General features: G+C 46.4%; 1 protein-coding gene and 1 long non-coding RNA gene across 3 annotated transcripts in view; one reads left to right on the top strand and one right to left on the bottom strand.

Moving 5' to 3' along the window:
- The window catches only part of SH2D5 (SH2 domain containing 5), a 47,084-nt gene that overhangs the window by 8,868 nt on the left and 14,795 nt on the right, over positions 1–23,421 (top strand). Inside the window, exons 1-4 of one of the 2 annotated variants that reach the window (XM_068241684.1) lie at positions 1,782–1,863; positions 11,956–12,051; positions 18,997–19,077; positions 20,470–20,544. In XM_068241684.1, coding sequence (XP_068097785.1) covers positions 1,807–1,863; positions 11,956–12,051; positions 18,997–19,077; positions 20,470–20,544 — 309 coding nt within the window. In that variant the 5' untranslated portion in view covers positions 1,782–1,806. Of the gene's footprint in view, positions 1–1,781; positions 1,864–11,955; positions 12,052–18,996; positions 19,078–20,469; positions 20,545–23,421 lie in introns of those variants that run through there. The other variant, XM_068241685.1, reaches the window with a different exon arrangement.
- Positions 7,255–23,421, bottom strand: part of LOC137521860 (uncharacterized) — a 128,707-nt gene continuing 112,540 nt past the window's right edge. Inside the window, exon 5 of the long non-coding RNA XR_011022221.1 lies at positions 7,255–7,336. This is a non-coding gene — a long non-coding RNA (uncharacterized lncRNA). The remainder of the gene's footprint in view (positions 7,337–23,421) is intronic.

Genomic DNA, 23,421 nt, shown 5'->3' with positions numbered 1-23,421 from the left:
GTCCAAAATACCTTCAACTAGAATTCAGACTCTCATTGGAACCTACGGGAAGTGCTTAGAGGCTGTAATTTCTGCAAAAGGAGGATCTACTAAATACTGATTTTATTTCATTTTTGTGGTGCCCAAATTTATGTACCTGCCTAATTTTGTTTAAACAATTATTGTACACTTTCTGTAAATTCAATAAACTTAATTTCACTTCTCAAATATCACTGTGTGTGTCTCCTATATGATATATTTAACTGACATTTTTTATCGCAACAACCAACGATTTATACAAGAAAATTATGACGATTAACAAGGTTGCCCAAACTTTCGCATCCCACTGTATGTCACCATTAACATTATGTGCGTTTTAGCTGCACTTTGGAAAAATATGCAGCAAGTTCTGCTTTCCAAAAACACACATTGCAGAACGCAAACAATTTTTTTTCATGCGGCTCATTGACTTACATTATGCACGTTAGCGCTTGCATTTTGCGCAACGCTAGCATTTCTGCCTAGTGTGTTACTCCCCTCAGAGCGATCTGCATCGACCCGGAAGTCATGTTAGTCTATGGCGACGCAAAAGTTTAAAAAAATTACCAACGCGACGTCACAGCGTGTAAGCATATTTTTACAATACGCTTCCGTGCACTGCTGCATACCCCGAAGCAGGAAGTGACCGCAAACGCTCGTCACTTCCTGCTTGGCCCAGTGCCAGATAAGGAATGCTGTGTGGTAACACGGTATTCCCCGAACACCTGTTTCTGGCGGTGCGGCGGAAGCGACTGCGTTCCCATTCATTGATCTCCCCTATAACGATCGGCGGCGAGGTTAGGCGCGGGAGCGTGCGGCGGCTCCCTGCGGGGTGAAGAGGGATTTTGCAGGGATGTAGATACTCATCCCGGGGGAGGGCAAGCGGTTAAAGGGAAATACATATGGCAGCCTCCATATCCCTCTCGTAATGCTGGGAATACATGTTACGTTTTTCGCGAAGAATCATTCCGATAGATGCCTTCGATGATAAAATTTCGACATGTCCGATTCTCTGCTCGATTCTGTTCCGCTCGATCTCTCATAGAAGTGAATGGAAAAAAGATAAGAGAAACAAAGTTAAGATAAGAGGATTGAGCAGAGAATAGAATGGCTAAAGCCTCATCTACACGCGTAGATGAGGCTCCGATCCTCCTTATGAATCGAGCCGCTAATGCGGCTCGATTGATAAGATCTGACAGGACGGATCTTGCTTCCGCCGATTCCCTGCTCGTTCCCCGCGAGGAGACAATGGCAGGGAATCGAGCGGAAGATAAGCGGCGCCAGCGGGGACGAGTGGGGAATCGAATCCGGCGCACGCACGGCGAGCGGGGACGCGGAAGAGGTGATCCGGCGGCTAATCAAGCCGCCGGATCGGAGCCGCATCTACGCGTGTAGATGCGGCTTAATAGATCGCATGGAGAATCGAACGAGAAAACCGTAACGTGTATTCCCAGCATTACAGTTGTCCTCTAAGGCTTATAATGAAATTGAGTGAACACAGAGTTAATGTCTCTCCAGCCCCCCACACTGAGCCCCATAGCCTATAGCTTTACCATGAGAGCCATGCCAGTAATGGCCAGCATGTGAGAAAACAATAAATGTCATTATGAAATGCAGGAAGCGGCCGCACTGTCATCAGCCAGACGTGGGCTTGTGTATCAGTGACTCAGAATGAGCAGCCTGCTTATTGCATGAGCTCCACGTCACTGGCAGAGCCTGCTAACCTCCAGCACACACACAGCTACATGGGAGAGCCTCTAATCCAATCCTTCTCCAGGGTAATCCAGCATGCTGCTTACTGCCACACACATATCACCTGCAGGAGACACAGCGCTGCACCATCAGGTATGTCACTCCTCTGAGGCAGGGGGATCAGCACTACACCATCAGGTATGTCACTCCTCTGAGGCAGGGGGATCAGCACTGCACCATCAGGTATGTCACTCCTCTGAGGCAGGGGGATCAGCATGAGGGGGCTCCCTGCAGCCAATCCTTCTCCAGGGTAATCCAGCATGCTGCTCACTGCACCACACACACACACACACACACACACACACACACACACACATCACCTGCAGCAGACACAGCACTGCACCATCAGGTATGTCACTCCTCTGAGGTAGGGGGATCAGCATGAGGGTGAACCCTGCAGCCAATCCCATCCTAGCCAGCTTCAGCTAACTGTAAAGTGATCTGATTTGTACCAGAGCTGACTTATTAGATGGATTAGGGGCCTGGCAGAAGATTGACAGAGCAAATCACTACTTCATTGAGGCCTCTTTTCCATGGACTGTTGAGCTGTGTGCTCAGCAAGCAGTTAGCAGGCAGCAGTGAGCAGTTACCAGGCAGCAGTGAGCAGTTACCAGGCAACAGTGAGCAGCTGTGAGAGTTTGAGAGGCATTTCACTGCCTATCAACAGTCCATGGAAAAGAGGCCTAAAGGACACATGAAGAGGGATATGGAGGCCATATTAATTTCCTATTAAGTAATACCAGTTGCCTGACTGTCCTGCTGATCTCTTTCGCTGCAGTAGTGTCTGAATCACACACCTGAAACAAGCATGCAGCTAATGCAGACAGACTTCAGTCAGAAACATCTGATCTGCTGCATAATACATGCATGCTTGTTGAGGGTCTATGGCTAAGGCTAGGTGCACACATAGCAGAAACGCTAGCGTTGTGGAAAACGCTGCTTTTTTTGCCGCTAATGGAAGTCTATGGGACGCAGGAAAAAAAACGCATATGCATTTTCAAAAATGCAGGGTTGTTTTTGCATACTATGCAAAAACGCATAAAAAAACGCACATAATGTAAATCAATGGAAATGCAATGGTATGCAATTTTCTATGCGTTTTTGTAAAAAAAAAATAGTTTTGTGATGTATTTCCGTTTCCTCTTGTCTTTCTATTAATTTGCATAACACGCATGAAAAACGCATATGGGTTTTGTATATGCGAACCGCAAACGCTTTAAAACGCACACAAAAAGCTTGAAAAACGCATCTGCAGTAAAAAAAACAAATGCTAATGCACCAAAAACACATTAAAACGCAACAGAAACACACAAAAAACGCACACGAAAAAAAATATGCACATGACATAGAACGCAGCCTTTCATGTTATGTTATGTGTGCACCTTCCCTACAAGTATTATAGGCAGAGAATCAGCAGGACAGCCAGGTAATCTGCATTGTTTAAAAGGAAATAAATATGACAGCCTCCATATTCCTTTCACTTCGGGTGTGCTTTAAAGGGGTTCTGTGGGGGTGTCTTGGGGCAGGGGCGTAGCAATAGGCCCTGCAGCGCCTGCGCCCGCGGGGGGGCCCGCCCCCCCCCCCCCCTGGGGCCCGCTCGGGGCCGTTTTTTGGGGGCTGGAGGGGTGGCAGCATGAGGGGAAAGCCTTGCCCACAGTCGGCGGGGAGAGGGGAAGTTCCCCCCTCTTACCTCGGGGCTCTCCCCTCTGCGCTCCCCTCCAGCTAGTTACCGTCTGTGGACAGCGGGCAGCAGCGGCAGATACATACCTTCTTCCTTGCGTTCCATCGCCGCCTTCTCACTCTAGCGGCTGACGTCACTTCCGGAAGCGGAAGTGATGTCAGCCGCTAGAGCGAGAAGGCGGCGATGGAACGCAAGGAAGAAGGTATGTATCCCGCCGCCGCTGCTGCCCGGCCCGCTGCCCACAGACGGTAACTAGCTGGAGGGGGGCGCAGAGGGGAGAGCCCCGAGGTGAGGGAGAGGGGGGAACTTCCCCTCTCCCCGCCGACTGTGGGCAAGGCTTTCCCCTCATGCTGCCACCCCTCCAGCCCCCAAAAACCGGCCACGAGCGGGCCCCGGGGGGGGGGGGGGGGGGGCCTCTGAAATTCTGCAGGGGGATTTTCAGGTGTCTGCTGCCCACATTGCGATTTTCAGGTGTCTGCTGCCCACATTACGATTTTCTGGTCACTGCTGCCCACATTGCGATTTTCAGGTGTCTGCTGCCCACATTACGATTTTCAGGTGTCTGCTGCCCACATTACGATTTTCAGGTGTCTGCTGCCCACATTACCATTTTCAGGTGTCTGCTGCCCACATTGTGATTTTCAGGTGTCTGCTGCCCACATTACGATTTTCAGGTGTCTGCTGCCCACATTGCGATTTTCAGGTGTCTGCTGCCCACATTGCGATTTTCAGGTGTCTGCTGCCCACATTGCGATTTTCTGGTGTCTGCTGCCCACATTGCGATTTTCTGGTGTCTGCTGCCCACATTACGATTTTCTGGTCACTGCTGCCCACATTGCGATTTTCTGGTGACTGCTGCCCACATTAGGATTTTCTGGTGTCTGCTGCCCACATTACGATTTTCTGGTCACTGCTGCCCACATTACGATTTTCTGGTCACTGCTGCCCACATTGCGATTTTCTGGTGTCTGCTGCCCACATTACGATTTTCAGGTGTCTGCTGCCCACATTACGATTTTCAGGTGTCTGCTGCCCACATTACGATTTTCAGGTGCCTGCTGCCCACATTACGATTTTCAGGTGCCTGCTGCCCACATTACGATTTTCAGGTGTCTGCTGCCCACATTACGATTTTCAGGTGTCTGCTGCCCACATTACGATTTTCAGGTGCCTGCTGCCCACATTACGATTTTCAGGTGTCTGCTGCCCACATTACGATTTTCAGGTGTCTGCTGCCCACATTACGATTTTCAGGTGTCTGCTGCCCACATTACGATTTTCAGGTGTCTGCTGCCCACATTACGATTTTCAGGTGTCTGCTGCCCACATTACGATTTTCTGGTGTATGCTGCCCACATTACGATTTTCTGGTCACTGCTGCCCACATTGCGATTTTCTGGTGTCTGCTGCCCACATTACGATTTTCAGGTGTCTGCTGCCCACATTACGATTTTCAGGTGTCTGCTGCCCACATTACGATTTTCAGGTGCCTGCTGCCCACATTACGATTTTCAGGTGTCTGCTGCCCACATTACGATTTTCAGGTGTCTGCTGCCCACATTACGATTTTCAGGTGTCTGCTGCCCACATTACGATTTTCAGGTGCCTGCTGCCCACATTACGATTTTCAGGTGTCTGCTGCCCACATTACGATTTTCAGGTGTCTGCTGCCCACATTACGATTTTCAGGTGTCTGCTGCCCACATTACGATTTTCAGGTGTCTGCTGCCCACATTACGATTTTCAGGTGTCTGCTGCCCACATTACGATTTTCTGGTGTATGCTGCCCACATTACGATTTTCTGGTGACTGCTGCCCACATTGCGATTTTCTGGTGACTGTTGCCCACATTGCGATTTTCTGGTGACTGCTGCCCACATTGCGATTTTCTGGTGACTGCTGCCCACATAAGGATTTTCTGGTGACTGCTGCCCACATTAGGATTTTCTGGTGTGTGCTGCCCACATTATGATATTCTGGTGACTGACTGCTGCCCACATTAGGATTTTCTGGTGACTGCTGCCCACATTACGATATTCTGGTGACTGCTGCCCACATTAGGATTTTCTGGTGACTGATGCCCACATTGCGATTTTCTGGTGACTGCTGCCCACATGGCGATTTTCTGGTGACTGCTGCCCACATGGCGATTTTCTGGTGACTGCTGCCCACATTACGATATTCTGGTGACTGCTGCCCACATGGCGATTTTCTGGTGACTGCTGCCCACATGGCGATTTTCTGGTGACTGCTGCCCACATGGCGATTTTCTGGTGACTGCTGCCCACATGGTGATTTTCTGGTGACTGCTGCCCACATGGCGATTTTCTGGTGACTGCTGCCCACATTGCGATTTTCTGTCCCACATTACGATATTCTGGTGAACGCTGCCCACATTACAATTGTCTGGTGAATGCTGTCCACGTTACAATTTTCTGGTGACTGCTGCTCACGTTACGATTTTCTGGTGACTGGTGCCCACATTACGATTTTCTGGTGAACTCTGCCCACATTATGATTTTCTGGTGAACTCTGCCCACATTATGATTTTCTGGTGAACGCTGCCCACATTACGATTGTCTGGTGAATGCTGTCCACGTTACAATTTTCTGGTGACTGGTGCCCACATTACGATTTTCTGGTGAACTCTGCCCACATTATGATTTTCTAAAGGCCCACATTACGATTTTCTGGTGAACTCTGCCCACATTACGATTTTCTGGCCCACATTACGATTGTCTGGTAAAATGCTGCCCACTTTACAATTAATTTACAGTGAAACGCTGCCCCATTACGATTATTTGGCACCTATGGGGGGGGGGGGGGGGGCCCATCCAAATATTCGCAGGGGGGCCCAGTGATTTCTAGTTACGCCCCTGTCCTGGGGTTAAAAACAGTCACTTACCTGGGGCTTCTATCAGCCCCCTGTAGCAGTAATGTCCCACGCAGTCCTCCTACGATCCGCCGTTCCCCACTGCCGACCCCGGTCTAGCGCGTCACGCCGTCCAACTGCGGCTGTGCGGCCTGCTTTGTTCCCGTCCGTGTCATCGGAAGCTTACTGCGCAGGCACAGTAAGCTGTCCGCCGACAGTGCGTACACGCGCACTACAGTCTGCTGAAAACTCGCCAGGTGGGAGGGTCCGACGGACCCGTCGTTGGCTGCTGTCATGCATGTGTACGCACCTTGACTCGGTATTGGCAGATGAGGTCAGCTCTCTGGCCTCTAGATGTCTGGTCTGAGTGGTAGGACTGCAGGTCAGAGTGGTCAGCCACTGACATGGACTATAATAGGACGTTCTTGCAGACGCTAATCTAATCAAATCAAAAATAGCTTTATTGGCATGACCAAGATACATACAGGCATTGCCAAAGCAAGGGGACATGGGGACATGAAACAGGGTGAGTCCTGGGGGTTGGGGGTGGGGTGGGATAGAGGCACAATGGGTAAGCATTCGGAGGTCATTTTTAGGTTTGAATTTCATTTATGCACCTCTCAGTCTGTGGCATGCTGTGACATAGTGTGCAGCAATTGTCACTGTGGATTCCTCCTCTCAGTCTGTGGAATGCTGTGACATAGTGTGCAGCAATTGTCACTGTGGACTCCTCCTCTCAGTCTGCGGCATGCTGTGACGTAGTGTGCAGCGATTGTCACTGTGGATTCCTCCTCTCAGTCTGTGGCATGCTGTGACATAGTGTGCAGCGATTGTCACTGTGGACTCCTCCTCTCAGTCTGTGGCATGCTGTGACATAGTGTGCAGCGATTGTCACTGTGGATTCCTCTTCTCAGTCTGTGGCATGCTGTGACATAGTGTGCAGCAATTGTCACTGTGGAATCCTCTTCTCCTGGTAGAATGTAGTTTTCTCTCATCTTCTAATGAGTGAATATCTGGAAATACAGTAGTTCCATTAATTTCTTAAAGAAGGTATTCATAGTTACAGTATATTTGGGGCAGCGCAGCAGGAAGTGACTCTTATCCTCGAGGGTCTTCCGCTGGCATTGTTGGCATAGTCTATTCTCCCTGGGTTTGTATGTGTCTTCCTGTGTCCCCCAGGCAGAAACCTTTGCAGTCAGGCCGGCCTCGGAATTGGGCTAATAAAACCCTCTGCTAAACTTTTAAATGTACAAAAAGAGGTAAAAGTGGAAGTTTTTTTCCTATTAATGTGCCACATTGTTGACATGCATTTTTAATGTGCCATTGAGATGCCCTGGGGGCTACAAATGGTGCTTGGTTCACTTTAAGTGGGCACACAGAGCATTCCGATGCAGGGGCCGGGATGTGGAGGCCGGTAGAGATATAATTTTCTGTTTGGTGAACTTCACTTTGAAAGAAGAAATAATGCAGTAAGCTACTGTAGATCCCAGGACATTTACTTCAATGGCGGAAAGATGCAAGTGAACCTCCAGACTAAAAATCAACTCAGCAGTACTGAAAAGGCTTGATGTTTCTTTAACAGTTTCACAGCATCAGAACTTTGTTTTTCTTACCAAAGCATCATTTTTAGCTGCACAGAAGTAAACTGCCCGGGCTTTTTTCCCCTGATGCTGTGCAAAGCATGATGGAATTTCTGATGTTGTTGTTCTCGTTCTGCTCTTTTGGTGCAATTTTTTTTTTAAATTTTTAATTTGAGATTTTAAGCCTAGTGCGCAGCTGGGAGATGTGATCAGCAGATAGGACAATTGGAACTGTGTCTCATGCTCCCTGTCACCTCCTTTCAACCAAAAAGATGGCTGCCCCATGACAAAGATGGCTGCCCCCATGCCATCACAAACATTTGCCTGTTCTTTTAAAACAGGGTGGGTAAGAGATTATATTATCTATATATTTTAATTAACATAACTAACGCAACTTAAATACAGTAGGTTTGTTGAGGCTGAAGTTCCCCTTTAAGCTTTTTCAGTCCTGAATCTCCCATTTCACTGAAAAATAAATGAAGTCAGGCGACTTGGGAGTCAATATAAATGGATATTCCCTTTTGGCTTGGCGGTTACAGCTGAGGGACGCACTGAACTTCTCTGGACTCCGAGTGACTGTTTCGCTTCTGTGACAACCCTAAAATCCCGCTAATTGACCTACCTGACCAGTATTGTGCGTATCGGCTGCCTGAGGTTCTAGGTCATATGTAGGCAGAGGGACAATAGCTCCAGTTGGTGACTATAAGGATTCCAGCTCCCCCTCAGGCCATGTGGGCGGGGAAACTATCAGAGGAGAAGAAGAGCTTCAAGTTCATCAGCCAAGTACAGAGTCAGACCTTCCAGGAGGGTAGATAGCGAATCTTTCTTCAGCCACACCGAAGAATGAGAAGGAGCCCCATGGCTTTCAGGAACTCGTAAGACTGACTCTTTCAGACATAGGTGGCGATGGGTTTCTCACCAGTAATGAGAGGTTTTTTTCTGACTCGGTTTTTCCTCTAGGTCCCTGTGCAGATCTTAATGGTTATTTCTACCTTGCATATTTATGCCATTACCATGGTTCAATATTCTTAATCCATCTTCTGCTATGTTTATGTTGAAGGTTAGGACCAACTGTGAAGTACGGTGAGGAAAATTTCACTAAGACTGTTGCACAGAGGGGGAGGTACAGCGACTCTTACTGCATAAGGATGGTTTGTTTCCAAATGTTATCTTGTGCTATGACGGAAACTGGTTCCTGCTGCTTTACTTCTCCCTTTATTTACTCCACTTTATCTTATGCTGCCCTGATCAGCTCTGGCTTTTCCTCACTATTCTTGAGTCACTAAACTAGTTTCCCCTTTACTTTGGCACAGGACAAGTTCACTTACCTAGGGGGCCAAATATGTAAAGACGCCAAGAATATGTTCACACGTGTTTCCTCGAAAATAATAACATACTGATTATTTTTTACTACAATTTTTTTTGTGCCCCAAAAGATGCATCAGGGCTTATTTTCAGGGGATGTATTATTTTGTTAATGAACAACATGATGGAGTAGAGTGGTCTGTACAGATAGGCCCCCCAGTATAACAAGTTAGGACTCTTTACTGAAGAAAAACATGCAGAGATAAATTATACACAACCATCAGGTAATACAGCTTACTTAGAACACAGAGGGAATACAGGTAAATAACAATGCTACAGAGATCATTGCAGCACTTTATATTTTATAGTGACATCTTGTGGTGCTTTAGTATACTGCAGTTTAGGTAACTACACAACACAACAGTCTACATTCATTCTTGAACAACAACAACAGAAATCAACATTTATTCAAATATAGTCATGTCATCAAATTCAGGAACATCAACTTAAATCTCAAAACCCCCAAATTTCATCATGAATTTCTTGTGACTATTTTCTTCTTCCATGTACAACAATTTACATTTACAGAACTTGCTATCCCTTATTGTTTGGGGTCTTTGGAGCACAATTCTTTTGGGGGAGTCTGCTTTCCTTGGTGAAGGGTCAGGGGCATAACTAGAAATCACTGGGCCCCCCTGCAAAACTTTGGATGGGGCCCCCTCCCGCCAGCAGAACAGCGCTGTACACAAGAGCCTGCTGCAAACTGAATAGGGACTGTCTACAAATCTTTGTCTGCAAAACTTTGTAGGATTCTTTATCAGTGGCTGAGCAGATGCAGTCATTAGAACAATTGTGCAGAGAGCAGAAAGTTTTTTTCTCTCCTTGCTCTTAGCTGTCAGTCTCTCAGGACGGAGCTCCCTGTTGCTTCTGGGCCCCTCTGCGGCTGCATTCCTTGCAGGATCTATTGTTACGCCCCTGTGAAGGGTCTATCAGTGCTGCTTCATTCTACTGCCAATTGATTTAGACTTTTTCACATGTGTAATGTAGCTACCTGGACAAATTTACACTTTATGAACGGTCACGAGGGCTTATTTTTGGAGTAGGGTTTATATTTCCAGTATCCTCAAAATTCCCGCAAAATTCTGTTAGGGCTTATTTCTGGGATAGGTCTTATTTTGGAGGTAATAGGGTGATTATGTTTCCTTATTAGAGAAGATGTGGGAGGATCTTGGGAAGTAGGAAGAGAGACCACTAAAGTGGTTTGGCAAAATTGCCAGTATAAGGGCCCATTCACACTTAAGTGATTAGCAGGCGATTCCCGCTAATCGCTAACGCTTTTTAAAGCACTAGTGCTTTGTTACCCAATGGCAGCGTTCCCACTGCCGTGATTGGCGCCGATTGTGGGCGTTTTGCGATTAGTGCCAATCACAAATGTGTTACCTGCAGCATTTTCTGGGCGATTCTTTAGCGATTGCGGTACAGTGCTTATAAAGCGCTGACCGTGATCACTCCGAAATCACGGAAGTGTCCAGTGATTTAATTGCGGTAAAATCACTTGAGCAAAACGCTAGCGTTAAGCACTAGTGTTTTGCTACTTCAGATGTGAAAAGGACCTAAAAGTGAATATTTTGCCACATATTCTTTACTTTTTTCAAACAATGCCAATAGCCATTAAAAAAACAGGATTAGTGGAGTGCAAAAGCTCATCTCAGATTTTGTTGTTGGGGAAAAAGCCAGCTAGGATTAAAAGAAATAAAATGACCCATCCAAAGGGTAGAGGAGGTACTGGCCTTCTAGACATATGGTGATATCATTATATACATCATATGTATATAATGCAGCACTTTACAGAGTACATAGTCATCATGTCACTGACTGTCATCAGAGGAGCTCACAATCTAATTCTACCATAGTCAAAGCCTAATGTCCTACCAAATTATTATTATGTATTTATATAGCACTGACATCTTCTGCAGCACTTTATAGAGTACAGAGTCATGTCACTGACTGTCATCAGAGGAGCTCACAATCTAATCCTACCATAGTCATAGTGTAATGTCCTACCATATTATTATTATGTATTTATACAGCACTGACATCTTCTGCAGCACTTTACAAAGAACATAGTCATGTCACTGACTGCCTTCAGAGTAGCTCACAATCTAATCTTACCATAGTCATAGTGTAATGTCCTACCATATTATTATTATGTATTTATACAGCACTGACATCTTCTGCAGCACTTTACAAAGAACATAGTCATGTCACTGACTGCCTTCAGAGTAGCTCACAATCTAATCCTACCATAGTCATAGTCTAATGTCCTATCATATTATTATTATGTAGTACTGACATCTTCTGCAGCCCTTTACAGAGTATACAGCCATGTCTCTGACTGTCCTCAGAGGAGCTCACAATCTAATCTTACCATAGTCATCTTCGAATGGAGACTTGTCTTTTATAGTGTAAGCTGGTAAGGTCAGAGCTCTCTCCCCTATTGTTTTCTGTAATTACTATATATATATTTTATTGGGCACGTGTTTTAGTCACATCTATGTTGCTTCCCACCTCTGGAGTCATCTCTGTATGTTAGCTGAAGATAATGGCTCTATAGAAGTCATTAATAAGTGACAACTGAAGCTGAAGCTCTCTAGCTGCCACTAATCACTGTGGGATTTCAGCTGCAGATTGCTCAGTGCTGGTGTGCGAAGCAAAGTCACAAAACCATCTTGTGTTTTCTTTGATAGAAGCCGCCGCACATCTGTAAAATGAAGAAATCGGCTGCGGAGGGGCTGCCGGGGGGACCCTGTGCCCGGCCCAGGACTGTCACCAAGTTTGCAGAGGTGAGTGATGTTGGCACGGCGATGATGTTGGCGTGGTGTTGATGTTGGCGCGGTGATGAGGGGTTGGCACTGACAGAGAGCTGTAGATTGCAGGAGGTTGCTAAGGCCTCGCTTGAGCAGGAAAGGTCCCCCGAGGGGGTGCAGCGCGCAGCCCCCCTCCCCCCCAGAGGGTAGAATGCCTCCCAGAAGCACTGATTCAGGCCTGTTTCCTGGATACAGCTGCTACCAAGAATGTATCTTCTACCCCAATTACCAGAGGAAGGGAGAGATTCCTCAGGGATGACAAGTCAGGACAGATCTGAGAGAACAAGCAGCAGATCTGCCTGAATCATTACAGCCCCACCACCCACGGGAGATTCTTATCCGAGATCCAGGAATCCAGACTTATACTGTCACCCAGACCCCTTCACTGGGGGTCTCCCTTTCCTATAGCTTGCTGCATTATTAAGCACAAATGCAAGGGGTGTAGAACGTCACGTCTTAGATCCGTTTTACACTAGCCTTGCGAGTGTGCGTTGCATTACACAGTTTTACCGCAGGGTAACGCAACGACAATGCAAGGCAATGGGGCCTATCACACTTACCCCGTCGTGTTGCGCTGGAAGTGCCTGATCGGCCATTGAGCCACCGCAAAGTAAACAGCGAGTTACTGTCGGACTTCTGCGGCAACACATCGGCGGCGAAGTAATAAAAGCCAATGGACAACAAAGAAATGTTAAATATGTTGGCGGTGCGGCGAGCGTGCACGGAGAGATGGAAATACGAGGGGGAAGCCCGGGGATCCCAGTGACGTACTTCCTGTCCAGCAGGAAGTATGTCATGCAGTGAAGGACGTGCGGGGGGTGGCGCTCTGCATATGACCCTGTCGGTGTACTCAGGGTCATATGAAGCTTTGTGCTGTGTGATGCGATGGGGGCGGAGCCTCGTACTGCAAATTCAGTGGCCATGTGTAAGGCTCTCTGCACACGATTCCGATTTTTAATCGTTTTTTACATCCGATTCCGATTTTTCATCGTTACTGCATGCTGCGGTTTCTCCTCCGTTTTTCTGTTGATTGCATTCAGGGAAAATCGGAATCGGAAACAGAATCGCAAATCGGATTTGCAGTGTGCAGGGAGCCTGAACCATAAAGAGGATCTCCATCCTGAAATACAAAATCCTCCACTTCCACCGCCTGGCCCCGCCTCCCCTCTCTCCTCCAAGAAAAAAACACCCCCGGCAATTTAATGCATTAAATAGCTTGGTGTTTTTTTCTCAGAGGAGAGGGGGAGGTGTAGTTATGCAGGGTCTTTGGGGCAGCTTCGTGGGACAAGACATCGCAGGTAAATATAACTTTTCATTTCAGCAGCGCTTCAGGATTTTGTATTTCAGGATGGAGATCCTATTTAAGCTAAGTACACACAGCTGATAATTGTCGCCTATCGGGGATCAGGAAACTATCCCTCCAGCGATACAGCACAGACACACCCCTAGCCTTGAGGCTAGCCATGTGTGATGTGTTATGTTGCTATGGAAAGGGAAAGAGGGACGATGATTGGTGGACGATGGAGCAGGTTCTATTGGTCGGGGAGGTTGAATGGTGATTGGTCATGCTCCAGCATTTGGGGTCGTTAAGGATTAGACAAGACGCATCCTTAACGATGCCCGATGCCCAAGCAGGATCTATCGACGGCTGCTGTACATAGATAACGATTGTTGGCTGAAACGGTCATTATTAGACATTTCATCTGATGGCCATTGCATGTGTGTACGTATCTTTATCAGGGCCGGATTTGTACTTTCCAGTGCCCTAGGCCTGCTGTCACCAAGCGCTGTAAAAGAGGTAAAGAAACTAGCAGAGCTCACTGATGTTTGTGAATGCCTGCATTAAAGAGAACCCGAGGTGGGTTTGAAGAATATTATCTGCATACAGAGGATGGATCTGCCTATACAGCCCAGCCTCTGTTGCTATCCCAAACCCCCCTAAGGTCCCCCTGCACTCTGCAATCCCTCATAAATCACAGCCACGCTGCTGACAAACAGCTTGTCAGAGCTGGCTGTGTTTATCTCTATAGTGTCAGTCTGCTGCTCTCCCCGCCTTCTGCAGAACTCCAGTCCCCGCCTGCATCCCTTCTCTCCCTGCTGATTGGAGGGAAGGGACGGGGCAGGGACCGGAGCTATGCAGGAGGCGGGGGAGCAGCTGAGACTGACACTACAGATGTAAACACAGCCTCACAGCACGACTGTGATTTATGAGGGATTGCAGAGTGCAGGGGGACCTTAGTGGGGTTTGGGATAGCAACAGAGGCTAGGCTGTATAGGCAGATCCAGCCTCTGTATGCAGATAACATTCTTTAAACACACCTCGGGTTCGCTTTAAAACTCAGCGGAACTTAGTTCTATCTGCTTTGTAATGTTAATCTCTGGTATTTATCACATCGATCTGTATGTCCATCATACAAAGGAATGGATTATCAGGTGACAGTTATGATTGATCCTGATTGTTTTAACACATCAGGAAGTGAGAGAGAGATGCAGGGATTGGGGAACTCTGGAATGCAGCTATTAGTGCAGAGCAGGGCGCTAGATGGCTGCGCTGTGGGACCAGAAGAGATGATTTACTTTGACATATGACCTCTTCTCTCTCCAAGTCATGCTGCCCTTCTTATCTTATCTTATCTAATTTAACGCCCTAGGCTGTGGCCTCTCTGACCTTCCCGGAAATCCGGCCCTGACCTTTATGGAAGACTAACCCCGCCCCTAATAGTGCTGCAGGGCTGACAGAGGCCGTGATAGTTTTCTAAAGTAGGGAGTACACTAGTGTGATTTGCGTGTATTTTGCCGCAGAGCGGAAAATGCATGCAAAATCGCACTCACTCAAGTCTATGGGCTGCATTGCAAATCACAGCTTTCTGCGATTTGAAATGTGCATTTTAAAATCGCACAGCAGCTATAAAGGGGTCCCATCTATTACTTCACTCCCTCTGATAAAGGGGTCCATCCTTCAAATCAGGTGTTTTGTGGCTACACTTGTTATGGGTGAGATGATTATGATAGCCACACTTGTTTTATGACCCTTGTGAGATGGGCCCCCAGGTTGTAAGAGGGCCTACAGACGTCACCTCTGCCCTGCCAGGCACTTGCTCAAGCATGTGCAACCAAGATTTTACAGCATGTTCCATCGATGCTTGAGACCGATTTTGGCCCGAAAACGATTGAATCATTGATCGGGCTCCTCTTTTCATCCGATTGATAAAATAATTGAATCCAATGGCCGATCGGGCGGGAAAATTTGTAGATGTTTGGCCAGCTTTAGGCCCGGTTCACATTTGCGTTTTTCAAGGAACCGGCCGTACGGATCCGGCCATCAGGATCAGGTAAAAACTGTCCGTTTTTACAGCCAGTGTGCTGTAAAATGTCCGCTTTCTATTTGTTCCTATGTAGCTGCAAAACTTTCTGTTTCCGGTCCGCTGGGCACAACGAGAAATTAAGTCCTGCTGAATCTGTACTCTAAAATTCTTACAATAAAAAGCATACCATTCTATTCATTATGTTCTCCTGGGCCCCTCTGTGCTGTTTCTGCCACTCTCTGCTGCAATCCTTGCTTGTAATTACCAGTTTTATGCAGTGTTTACAAACAAAAGACATAGCAAATGATAGGCTGAGAGTAGCTCAGTGTGTGAGTCATACAGAGTGTGCAGGGGGCCTGGAGAGGGTGTGTATAGCTTCTATCCAATCACAAGCAGCACAGCACATTCCAGCCTGACTGCCTCAGTCAGACAGAGCCGACAGAGGAGAGAAGATTAGATCATATAGCAGAGATAATGCAGCCACTGTGCAACTAGAAAAGGCTGCAGTAAAACAGAGCACATTAGAACAGGTATAGGAACTTATAGGATAGAAGAAATAATGCTCAAAATTTTGTTACAGAGTCTCTTTCAGCGGAACGGACGATGGATCCGTACAAGCGGATGGATGGGAATGGATCCATTGGTTTAACATTGGATCAGTTTGCATAACGGTCTGTTTGTACAGTATACGTTCTGCTTCTGTTCCACTCACTGCTAATCTGAACCGGGCCTTATTCTTTCCACTTTCCCACACTGAACCTGAAGGAGGAAGGGCTGGTGTTGTGGCAGTGAAGCCAGGTTGTTTCATTGCTGGAGGATGGGCCGTAATGTCACAGCGAGTGGTGTACAGTCATCGCTACCGGCAGAACGTGACAGAGTATCCACCCATCCATTCTGGGACGCTGACAGGTGTAATACCATCACAACACTGGGTTTTCAGAGAAAAATGCTGCAGACCTGCCCACCATTCAGTATGAGTCATGTGACTTAGCTTCTGAGCCAAGCTACTAGGCCGAAGCTTGCCACACATTTATCTGTTCAATCGATATAATTGTTTAATCTGTCTTTTGTGGGTGAGCTGACATGATATAGTTGTAACATGAAAGAAACTGGGTTTATTTAATGGCTCATCAGTATCATTATTATATTATTATTATTATCGATAAAGAAAGGAAGAATTAATTTGCTTCGGCCACAAACACACACTGGATAAACGTCAGTAGAAGCAAACGATCCATACCTAGTCTTCAGACAATCGGTAATTGATAAACAGGCCAACATCAACCAATGATGGTTCTTGAATACGTCTATCCTGGGAGATATGTTCAGGTGATTACTGTTCAATTGAGATTGTGTGCACAGATATACAGTGGCATAGGGATCACCATAGCAGCTATAGTGGTTGCTATGGTGCCCGCAGCCATGGGGGGGGGGGGAAAGGTCTTTTTGGCTGGCTGCCACTAAGGGGGTCTGAAACAGGTTTCCTAAAACGTACAGTAGCCAGCGGAGTGCTAGGGAGCAGTGGTTCACCTCTCAACGGATGATCTACCTTACTTCTAGCCTTCTCATATCCATGACTACAGGGCCTCTCTCATCACGTGCGTCACGAGAGAGGACGCTGTAGTCATAGAGACAGGGCCAAATGGAGGGCTACTTCAGGCTACCTACACCAGGGGTGCCCCTCTCGCTGCCTACACTGTGGGGTTTCGTGTTGTGTGCTCAACTACTCCTTATGCTGCTATCTTGTGACTTATGATTGGTGGAGTCGAGCAGTTTGGGAATCTCCTTCACAATTATCTAATTGGATGGACTTTATGGGCTTGTTAGCACGGGCGTTTTCGCGCAAATTTTCCCCTTTTCGCACAAATCGCGAATTTTCGTGCGCAATTAACCGGTTTCACCCTCAAACACGGATTTTTGCGCTAAATCGTTATCGTTTGCGCGTGAAAATTCACGTTTGTGCACAAAACCGATAATGATTTCACGCGCAAATTCGCGTTTGCATGCGAAAACGCGATTGTACGCAAAAATTCACGCGAAAATGCCCGTGCTAACAATTAGCACTCTTTTGTGAGTCAAGCCCTATGAGTGTCCCTATTTCTAGCTGAATTTCATTTGACACAGCTTTACAGCATAGCCACTGTCTGCACATACATCATATTGTGCAGTCCTGCTGTGACCTCTCTGATATATTCCCATTCCCCCTTTCCCTTATTTAATGCCTACATTGTGGGGTGCATCTGTCTACCTATACTGGGGGCCCCTTTGGCTATCCATGATGGGGGTAAGTCTAACTACCTATACTCTGACTACTTACACTGGAGGGCAAGCATGTGTCCAGTGTGGTACTGACCCATCACCCCCCCATAGCAAGCATGGCCCCACCTACCCTTCCTCTATAGCAAACTGTGGCCAGTTTAACGATCCCTAACGCCTCCCTCCCCCCTAATGGAAATGGGTCCAGGGTGGTACTGCCCCATAAGTGTGGCCAGTAAAACAATCCCTAACCCTAACTTCTCTCTCCCCCTATAGTTCTTGGATTCAGTGTAAGCCCTTCCCCACCCCATAATCAACAAATATCAGTAACAAATAACAATACTTAAAAAAAAAGTATTATTGGTTTTGTTTAGCCTGTTAAGGTTCAAGTGGTAAGGGAGAAGGGACACCATGAGTTACCACACTGGGTGACACCAACCCTAGTGACGCCTCTGGCACCAGCATAGCCTTATGCTACGTACACACATGCGACAACGATCGTTCGTTAAGAACGACGAACGAACTTTTAATTGATGAAAGAACGACCTAAGTAAAGATAGTTTTAAAATGTGTGTAACGATCTGATCGTTAGAACGAACGTTACATCACAGAAAGCAACTATTGCGCCTGCGCATAAAAATGAGAAGTTCCATGGAGAAATAGTGAAATGCGCATGTCAAGCCTAGTACGAACGACCGTTTCCAACGATGTACTACTTTTGCAAACGATCGTCGTTGGTTAAAATCCGCCGAGACAGAACTTTCTTTTGTAGCGATTTGGCTCGTTCGTCGTTTGCCTTAATAGTCGGTGGTTCGTTTTTTGTAACGATCGTCGTTGGTAAAGATCGGGGAACGATCGTTACAAACGACTATAGTCGCATGTGTGTACGCACCTTTACATTACAAGCGTAATTGTAATAGTGCTCCCCCAGTGTATTCCCCACAGAAATAAACAGAAAATCCTGCTCACAAAGGGGTGGTTAGGAATATATGTAATTAGTGTAATTTGGGTGCCAGGACATTTGGGTACAGGGCAAAGCCGAAAAATGACCCTGCTCTTGAAAAATTGCCAGTGGCATTCATTACTATTCCCCCTTCAGGCTGCAATGGACTCGGGGTAAGACGGAATTCGTCTGCTAGCTATTGCACGAATTACACTGTTTTTATAGTAATTTGGGCTCTGTCTTTTGACGGCACTTAAATTACTGTCTGAGCGCCGCCACAGCCTATGGCGGCACATGCGCACCCAAATTTCCTTTTTTGACTGTCTCGTCTGTCTCTGTGCTTGTGGCATACCTCTGGTGCTCATGTCAGAATGGTAGTGGCTGACACCCCCTCCCTCTTGTCTCTCTCTCACCCAGTATGTTGGATCATTCCCGGTGAAGGAAACAGACTCCAGGCGGAGGGTTTGGATTATAGAAGAACAGATGCGATTCCTCAAGGTCAGTTAAGCGCTAAATATTAGATCCCTTTGGGGGAGTAAGATTGATGACAGATTATAAATGCATTATTGATGATCTGGAATCTGGGTTAATGGTAATTACAAATGCAACTTTTTTTTCCTGCCCTGGGAGTCAAACTCATGACCTCATGCTTCATAGTCAGAGGTAGTACCTCTTGACCGTCACAGCTGATACAAATACAACTTTTTAAAGAAATCCTGAAGCGAGAGGGGGAAGAAAAGTTAGATACTTACCTCAGTAGGGGGTCCAGAGGCTTCACAGATCTTTCTACAGCCTGGCACTCCAGTGCAAGGTCCCTGTATACCTATTTGACTCAGCGAGGAGTCTGGTCATGCTCCCAGACAAGGGCAAATGCATCCAGACTGGGCATTCACAAGGCAAAGTCCAAGCATGACCAGTAGAACATGGCGCTCATGCACAGAGGTAAAAAATACATGCATGTGCAGCTTGGTTCTGCAGGACATGCAGAGTCCTTACTAGTCTGTTTACAGTCATCCACAAGCAGGGAGTGAAGCCAGAAGAGGCAGAAATACCCTGTACCAGGATGGCGGACTGTAACAGGATCTGAGAAACAGATAAAATAGATAAGTCTCAAACTCCCACCCCGGAAGCAGGAACGAGTAACCTGAATTGTCCCCGCCGCAAACACATACATTTTCGAGTGCTGCCATAAGCACCCATAGAATTATCATTAATGAGGGGAAATAGCCTGATAAATATTGGGGGTTGGGGCCACCCACAATGCAAAATACTATTAAAAGTAAGCAAAGCACCTGCTATTTGTAGCCGTATTTTGCATTGTGAGTGGCGCCCAAATTTCCTCTTCTTAACCATAATTCATTGGGTGGCTTTGGTGGCAGAGGCGGTTAAGGTTAGCTGGGGGAAATTAAGGTTAGCCATTGGGGGGTTATGGTTAGACATCAGTAGGTTTAGCTGTAATAAAATATCTGTAAAATGTACCCATAGTTCACTATTGGCTTTTCTGGGCACCCAAATATGTGGACGCCCTTTTTTTGTTTGCTTTAAATCCCTACATTTAACAGCTCTCTTGAATCCCGTTACCTTTATTCCTAAATGCAGCCTTTACCAGGAGCCCATTGTGGAAATCTTCATGCGACCCGCCTTCATTATATCTCAGGGTGTCTGGACAGGAAGTTGCATCACTGTTAGGGCAGGAATGGGCGGAGCAACATTCAGCTTCTGGTGCCCATTCGCTCTTCCTCTGTGTGGCTGTTAGATAGTTAATTTTTACAATAAGTTCCTTGTAAAACAGGGCCGAGTCTAGGAATAAAGGTATTTAGGAGAGACTTATTTAGGAATTTCATTTCAAGTTTCCTTAAGGGGCGTGGCTTAATTTGTTTCTCTGCACAGGACTGCCCCCGCCGGAGAGCTGTGATCCTGAAGTTCTGCCTGCAGGGAGTGAAGATGTACGATGCTGAAGGAGAGGTAATGCCTTCCGCTGCAGAGGACACTCAAACACTGAATTATTATGAATTATTTTTTATGATTTTTGCTTTATGATTTTTCTTTATTTTTCAACTGTCATCATAATGTTTTTTTTGTTAAATATTGTATAACTGATTTATATAAGGTTTTGAAAAGAGCAAGCCTGTAAAAAAATGTTCTGCATTTCCCAGACGCTGTGGGAATCATGGCTTTATAATGTGGATTCCTCTGGCTGCAATCAGGCAAAGTCAATATCCAGGGAAGAGGTCGAGTACAGGCTGGGTTGGCAAAAGGAATTAGGGAGTCAAAGAGAGACCTTAAAGAGAAACTCCAGTTAAAATAATGTAATAAAAAAAGTGCTTCATTTTTACAATAATTATGTATAAATAATTTAGTCAGTGTTTGCCCATTGTAAAATCTTTCCTCTCCCTGATTTACATTCTCACACTTATCACATGGTGACATTTTTACTGCTGGCAGGTGATGTCAGTGGAAGGAGATGCTGCTTGCTGTTTTAGCAGTTGGAAACAGCTATAAACAGCTGTTATTTCCCACAATGCAACAAGGCTCTCACAGTGTGACGTCAGAACCATGGTCCTGACATCACACTGTGGGAGGGGTTTCACCACAATATCAGCCATACAGAGCCCCCTGATGAACTGTTTGAGAAAAGGAATAGATTTCTCATGTAAAAGTGGGTATCAGCTACTGATTGGGATGAAGTTCAGTTCTTGGTCACGGTTTCTCTTTAACCAAGAATTGAACTTCATTCTAATCAGCAGTGGATACCCCCTTTCCCACAAGAAATCTTTACCTTTTCTCAAATAGGTCATCAGGGGGGTCTGTATGGCTGATATTGTGGTGTAACCCCTCCCACAGTGTGATGCCACGACCATGGTCCTGACAGTTTGCAGTCTGTGAACATTTTTACATTGTGGGAAATAACTGCTTTTTCCAACCGCCAAGCAAGCAGTATCTCCCTCTGTGCATAGAACTCTCAGTAACAAACATTCCGTGCAGATCACCTGGCAGAACTAAATATGTCACCACAAGGGATACATTTTAGAATGTAAATCTGGGTGAGGAAAGATTTTATGGTGGGCAAACTAAATAAGCTGTAAATGAATATTGTAAAAGATAAGAAATTTTGCAATGTCATTTTCACTGCAGTTCCTCTTTAAAGCAGAACTGAAGATAGGTTTAAAACAAACTGTTTCACTTACCTGGGGCTTCTGCCAGCCCCGTGCAGCCGTCCTGTCCCGCGCCGGTCCTCCACGATCCTCTGTTCTCTGCCTCTGTAAGTGAAACTGTTTGTTATAAATCTATCTTCAGTTCTGCTAGCGGTTTTACGCAGGCGATCGTGCGCATCAGTCATTAAAGACTGCTGGCACCTGCTATCAGTGTATGGGAATTGTATGCGGCTAGCGATTTTATGCGGTGGGGAATTCTTTTTTTCTTTTTTTAACGCATGCGTATTGTGGACAAAAAAAAAAGAGGACTTGCAAACAAACTAGTGCTTTTTAACAAGTGTGGTTCCAGCCTCAGATGTAGTCACACACACACACACACACAAACAACCCCCCCCCCCCCCCCCCCCGTGTTTATTTTTTAAAAATAAATATTTATGTTATTTTTTTAAATAAATCTGCTTATTTTTTTTTAATTTTTTTTACTCTCGCCCCCCCCCTCCCGCTAGCCAATCAGCGTGATCGGCTGTAATAGGCTTCAGCTATGACAGCCGATCACTGTCAGGTCTACCAGCCGCACGGCTGTCCCCAGTACATTGCTGCCTTAGATCGCAACGCTGTATATGTATATTAGACAGCGCTTTCGCAGTCTAACAGTCTCCGAGCGGCGATTTAGCTGCATGCTTGTTTCAGGTGTCGGATCCAGATACTATTGATGCCAGAAGATCAGCGGGACTGCCAGGCCACTGGGATTGTTTAAAGTAAATCTTAAAAAAAGTAGCTTAACTTACCTGGGGCTTGTTGCAGCCCCTTGTAGTCATCCTGTGCCCACGCCGCCCTTCCGCGACCCTCCAGCCAGCAGCAGAGATCCCGTGGCAGCCACGTTCCTCCTCATCATACGCCCGTGCACGGCAGCGTTATGCGCATGCGCAGTATGGAAAAATTGCTACTGTGCATGTGCAATAGAGAATGGGAGCGCGATTAGGGTGCTCAGGGCCGCACAGGTGCAGCAGCCTGCAACTGGCCACCATCGGTGCTGGCTGGAGAGTAAAGTACAACGGTGTCTGCGCATGCGCACTGCACCGCTAACACCAACATGTCAGATGTCCTTTAAATACGCGAGAGTCGGGGCTTTTTGGAATGCAAATTCTTGTGCATGTGCACACAGAGTGTAATTTATTGGCACTAGGGATGGTCGGAAGTGCCGATTTCAGATTCCAGGGAAATTCGGATTTCCACCAATGGCAATTACTGACTCCGCGGATTTCCACTTTCCAGTGAGTCTTTTTTGTAATTTTTTTGGGGCATTCTCTGACTGGTCAAATACTTCTGAGTTGACTCTGCTTTCTCTGATTGGTCCTGTGCTTCCGGGTTCTGTGACTGGGGCGAAAATTACAGAGTTGTGGTAATGCGGTATTTCTGATTTCCGATCGGAAATGTAATTTCCAGGCATTTCAAATGAGCATCCCTAATTGGCACAGTGACTTTTACACCTTTTGGATTGCCTGATAAAATCATTAATATTTGCATGAATGCCCGCCTGACAGTACCATGACAATGGACCAGTGCACACCACAAACCCAGATCCGCAAAAAAACGCCTGGAAAACAGCTCTGATCTAGCGTTTTTCAGAGCGGTTTTCCACTTTCCTATACTTTAACACTGAGGCAGACACAGCTCAGAAATCTAA

This window comes from Hyperolius riggenbachi, chromosome 6, assembly GCF_040937935.1.
Source record: "Hyperolius riggenbachi isolate aHypRig1 chromosome 6, aHypRig1.pri, whole genome shotgun sequence".
Classification (NCBI taxonomy): domain Eukaryota; kingdom Metazoa; phylum Chordata; class Amphibia; order Anura; family Hyperoliidae; genus Hyperolius; species Hyperolius riggenbachi.
Note: the sequence above shows the minus strand (reverse complement) of the source record. Positions and strands in the feature narration are given on the sequence as shown.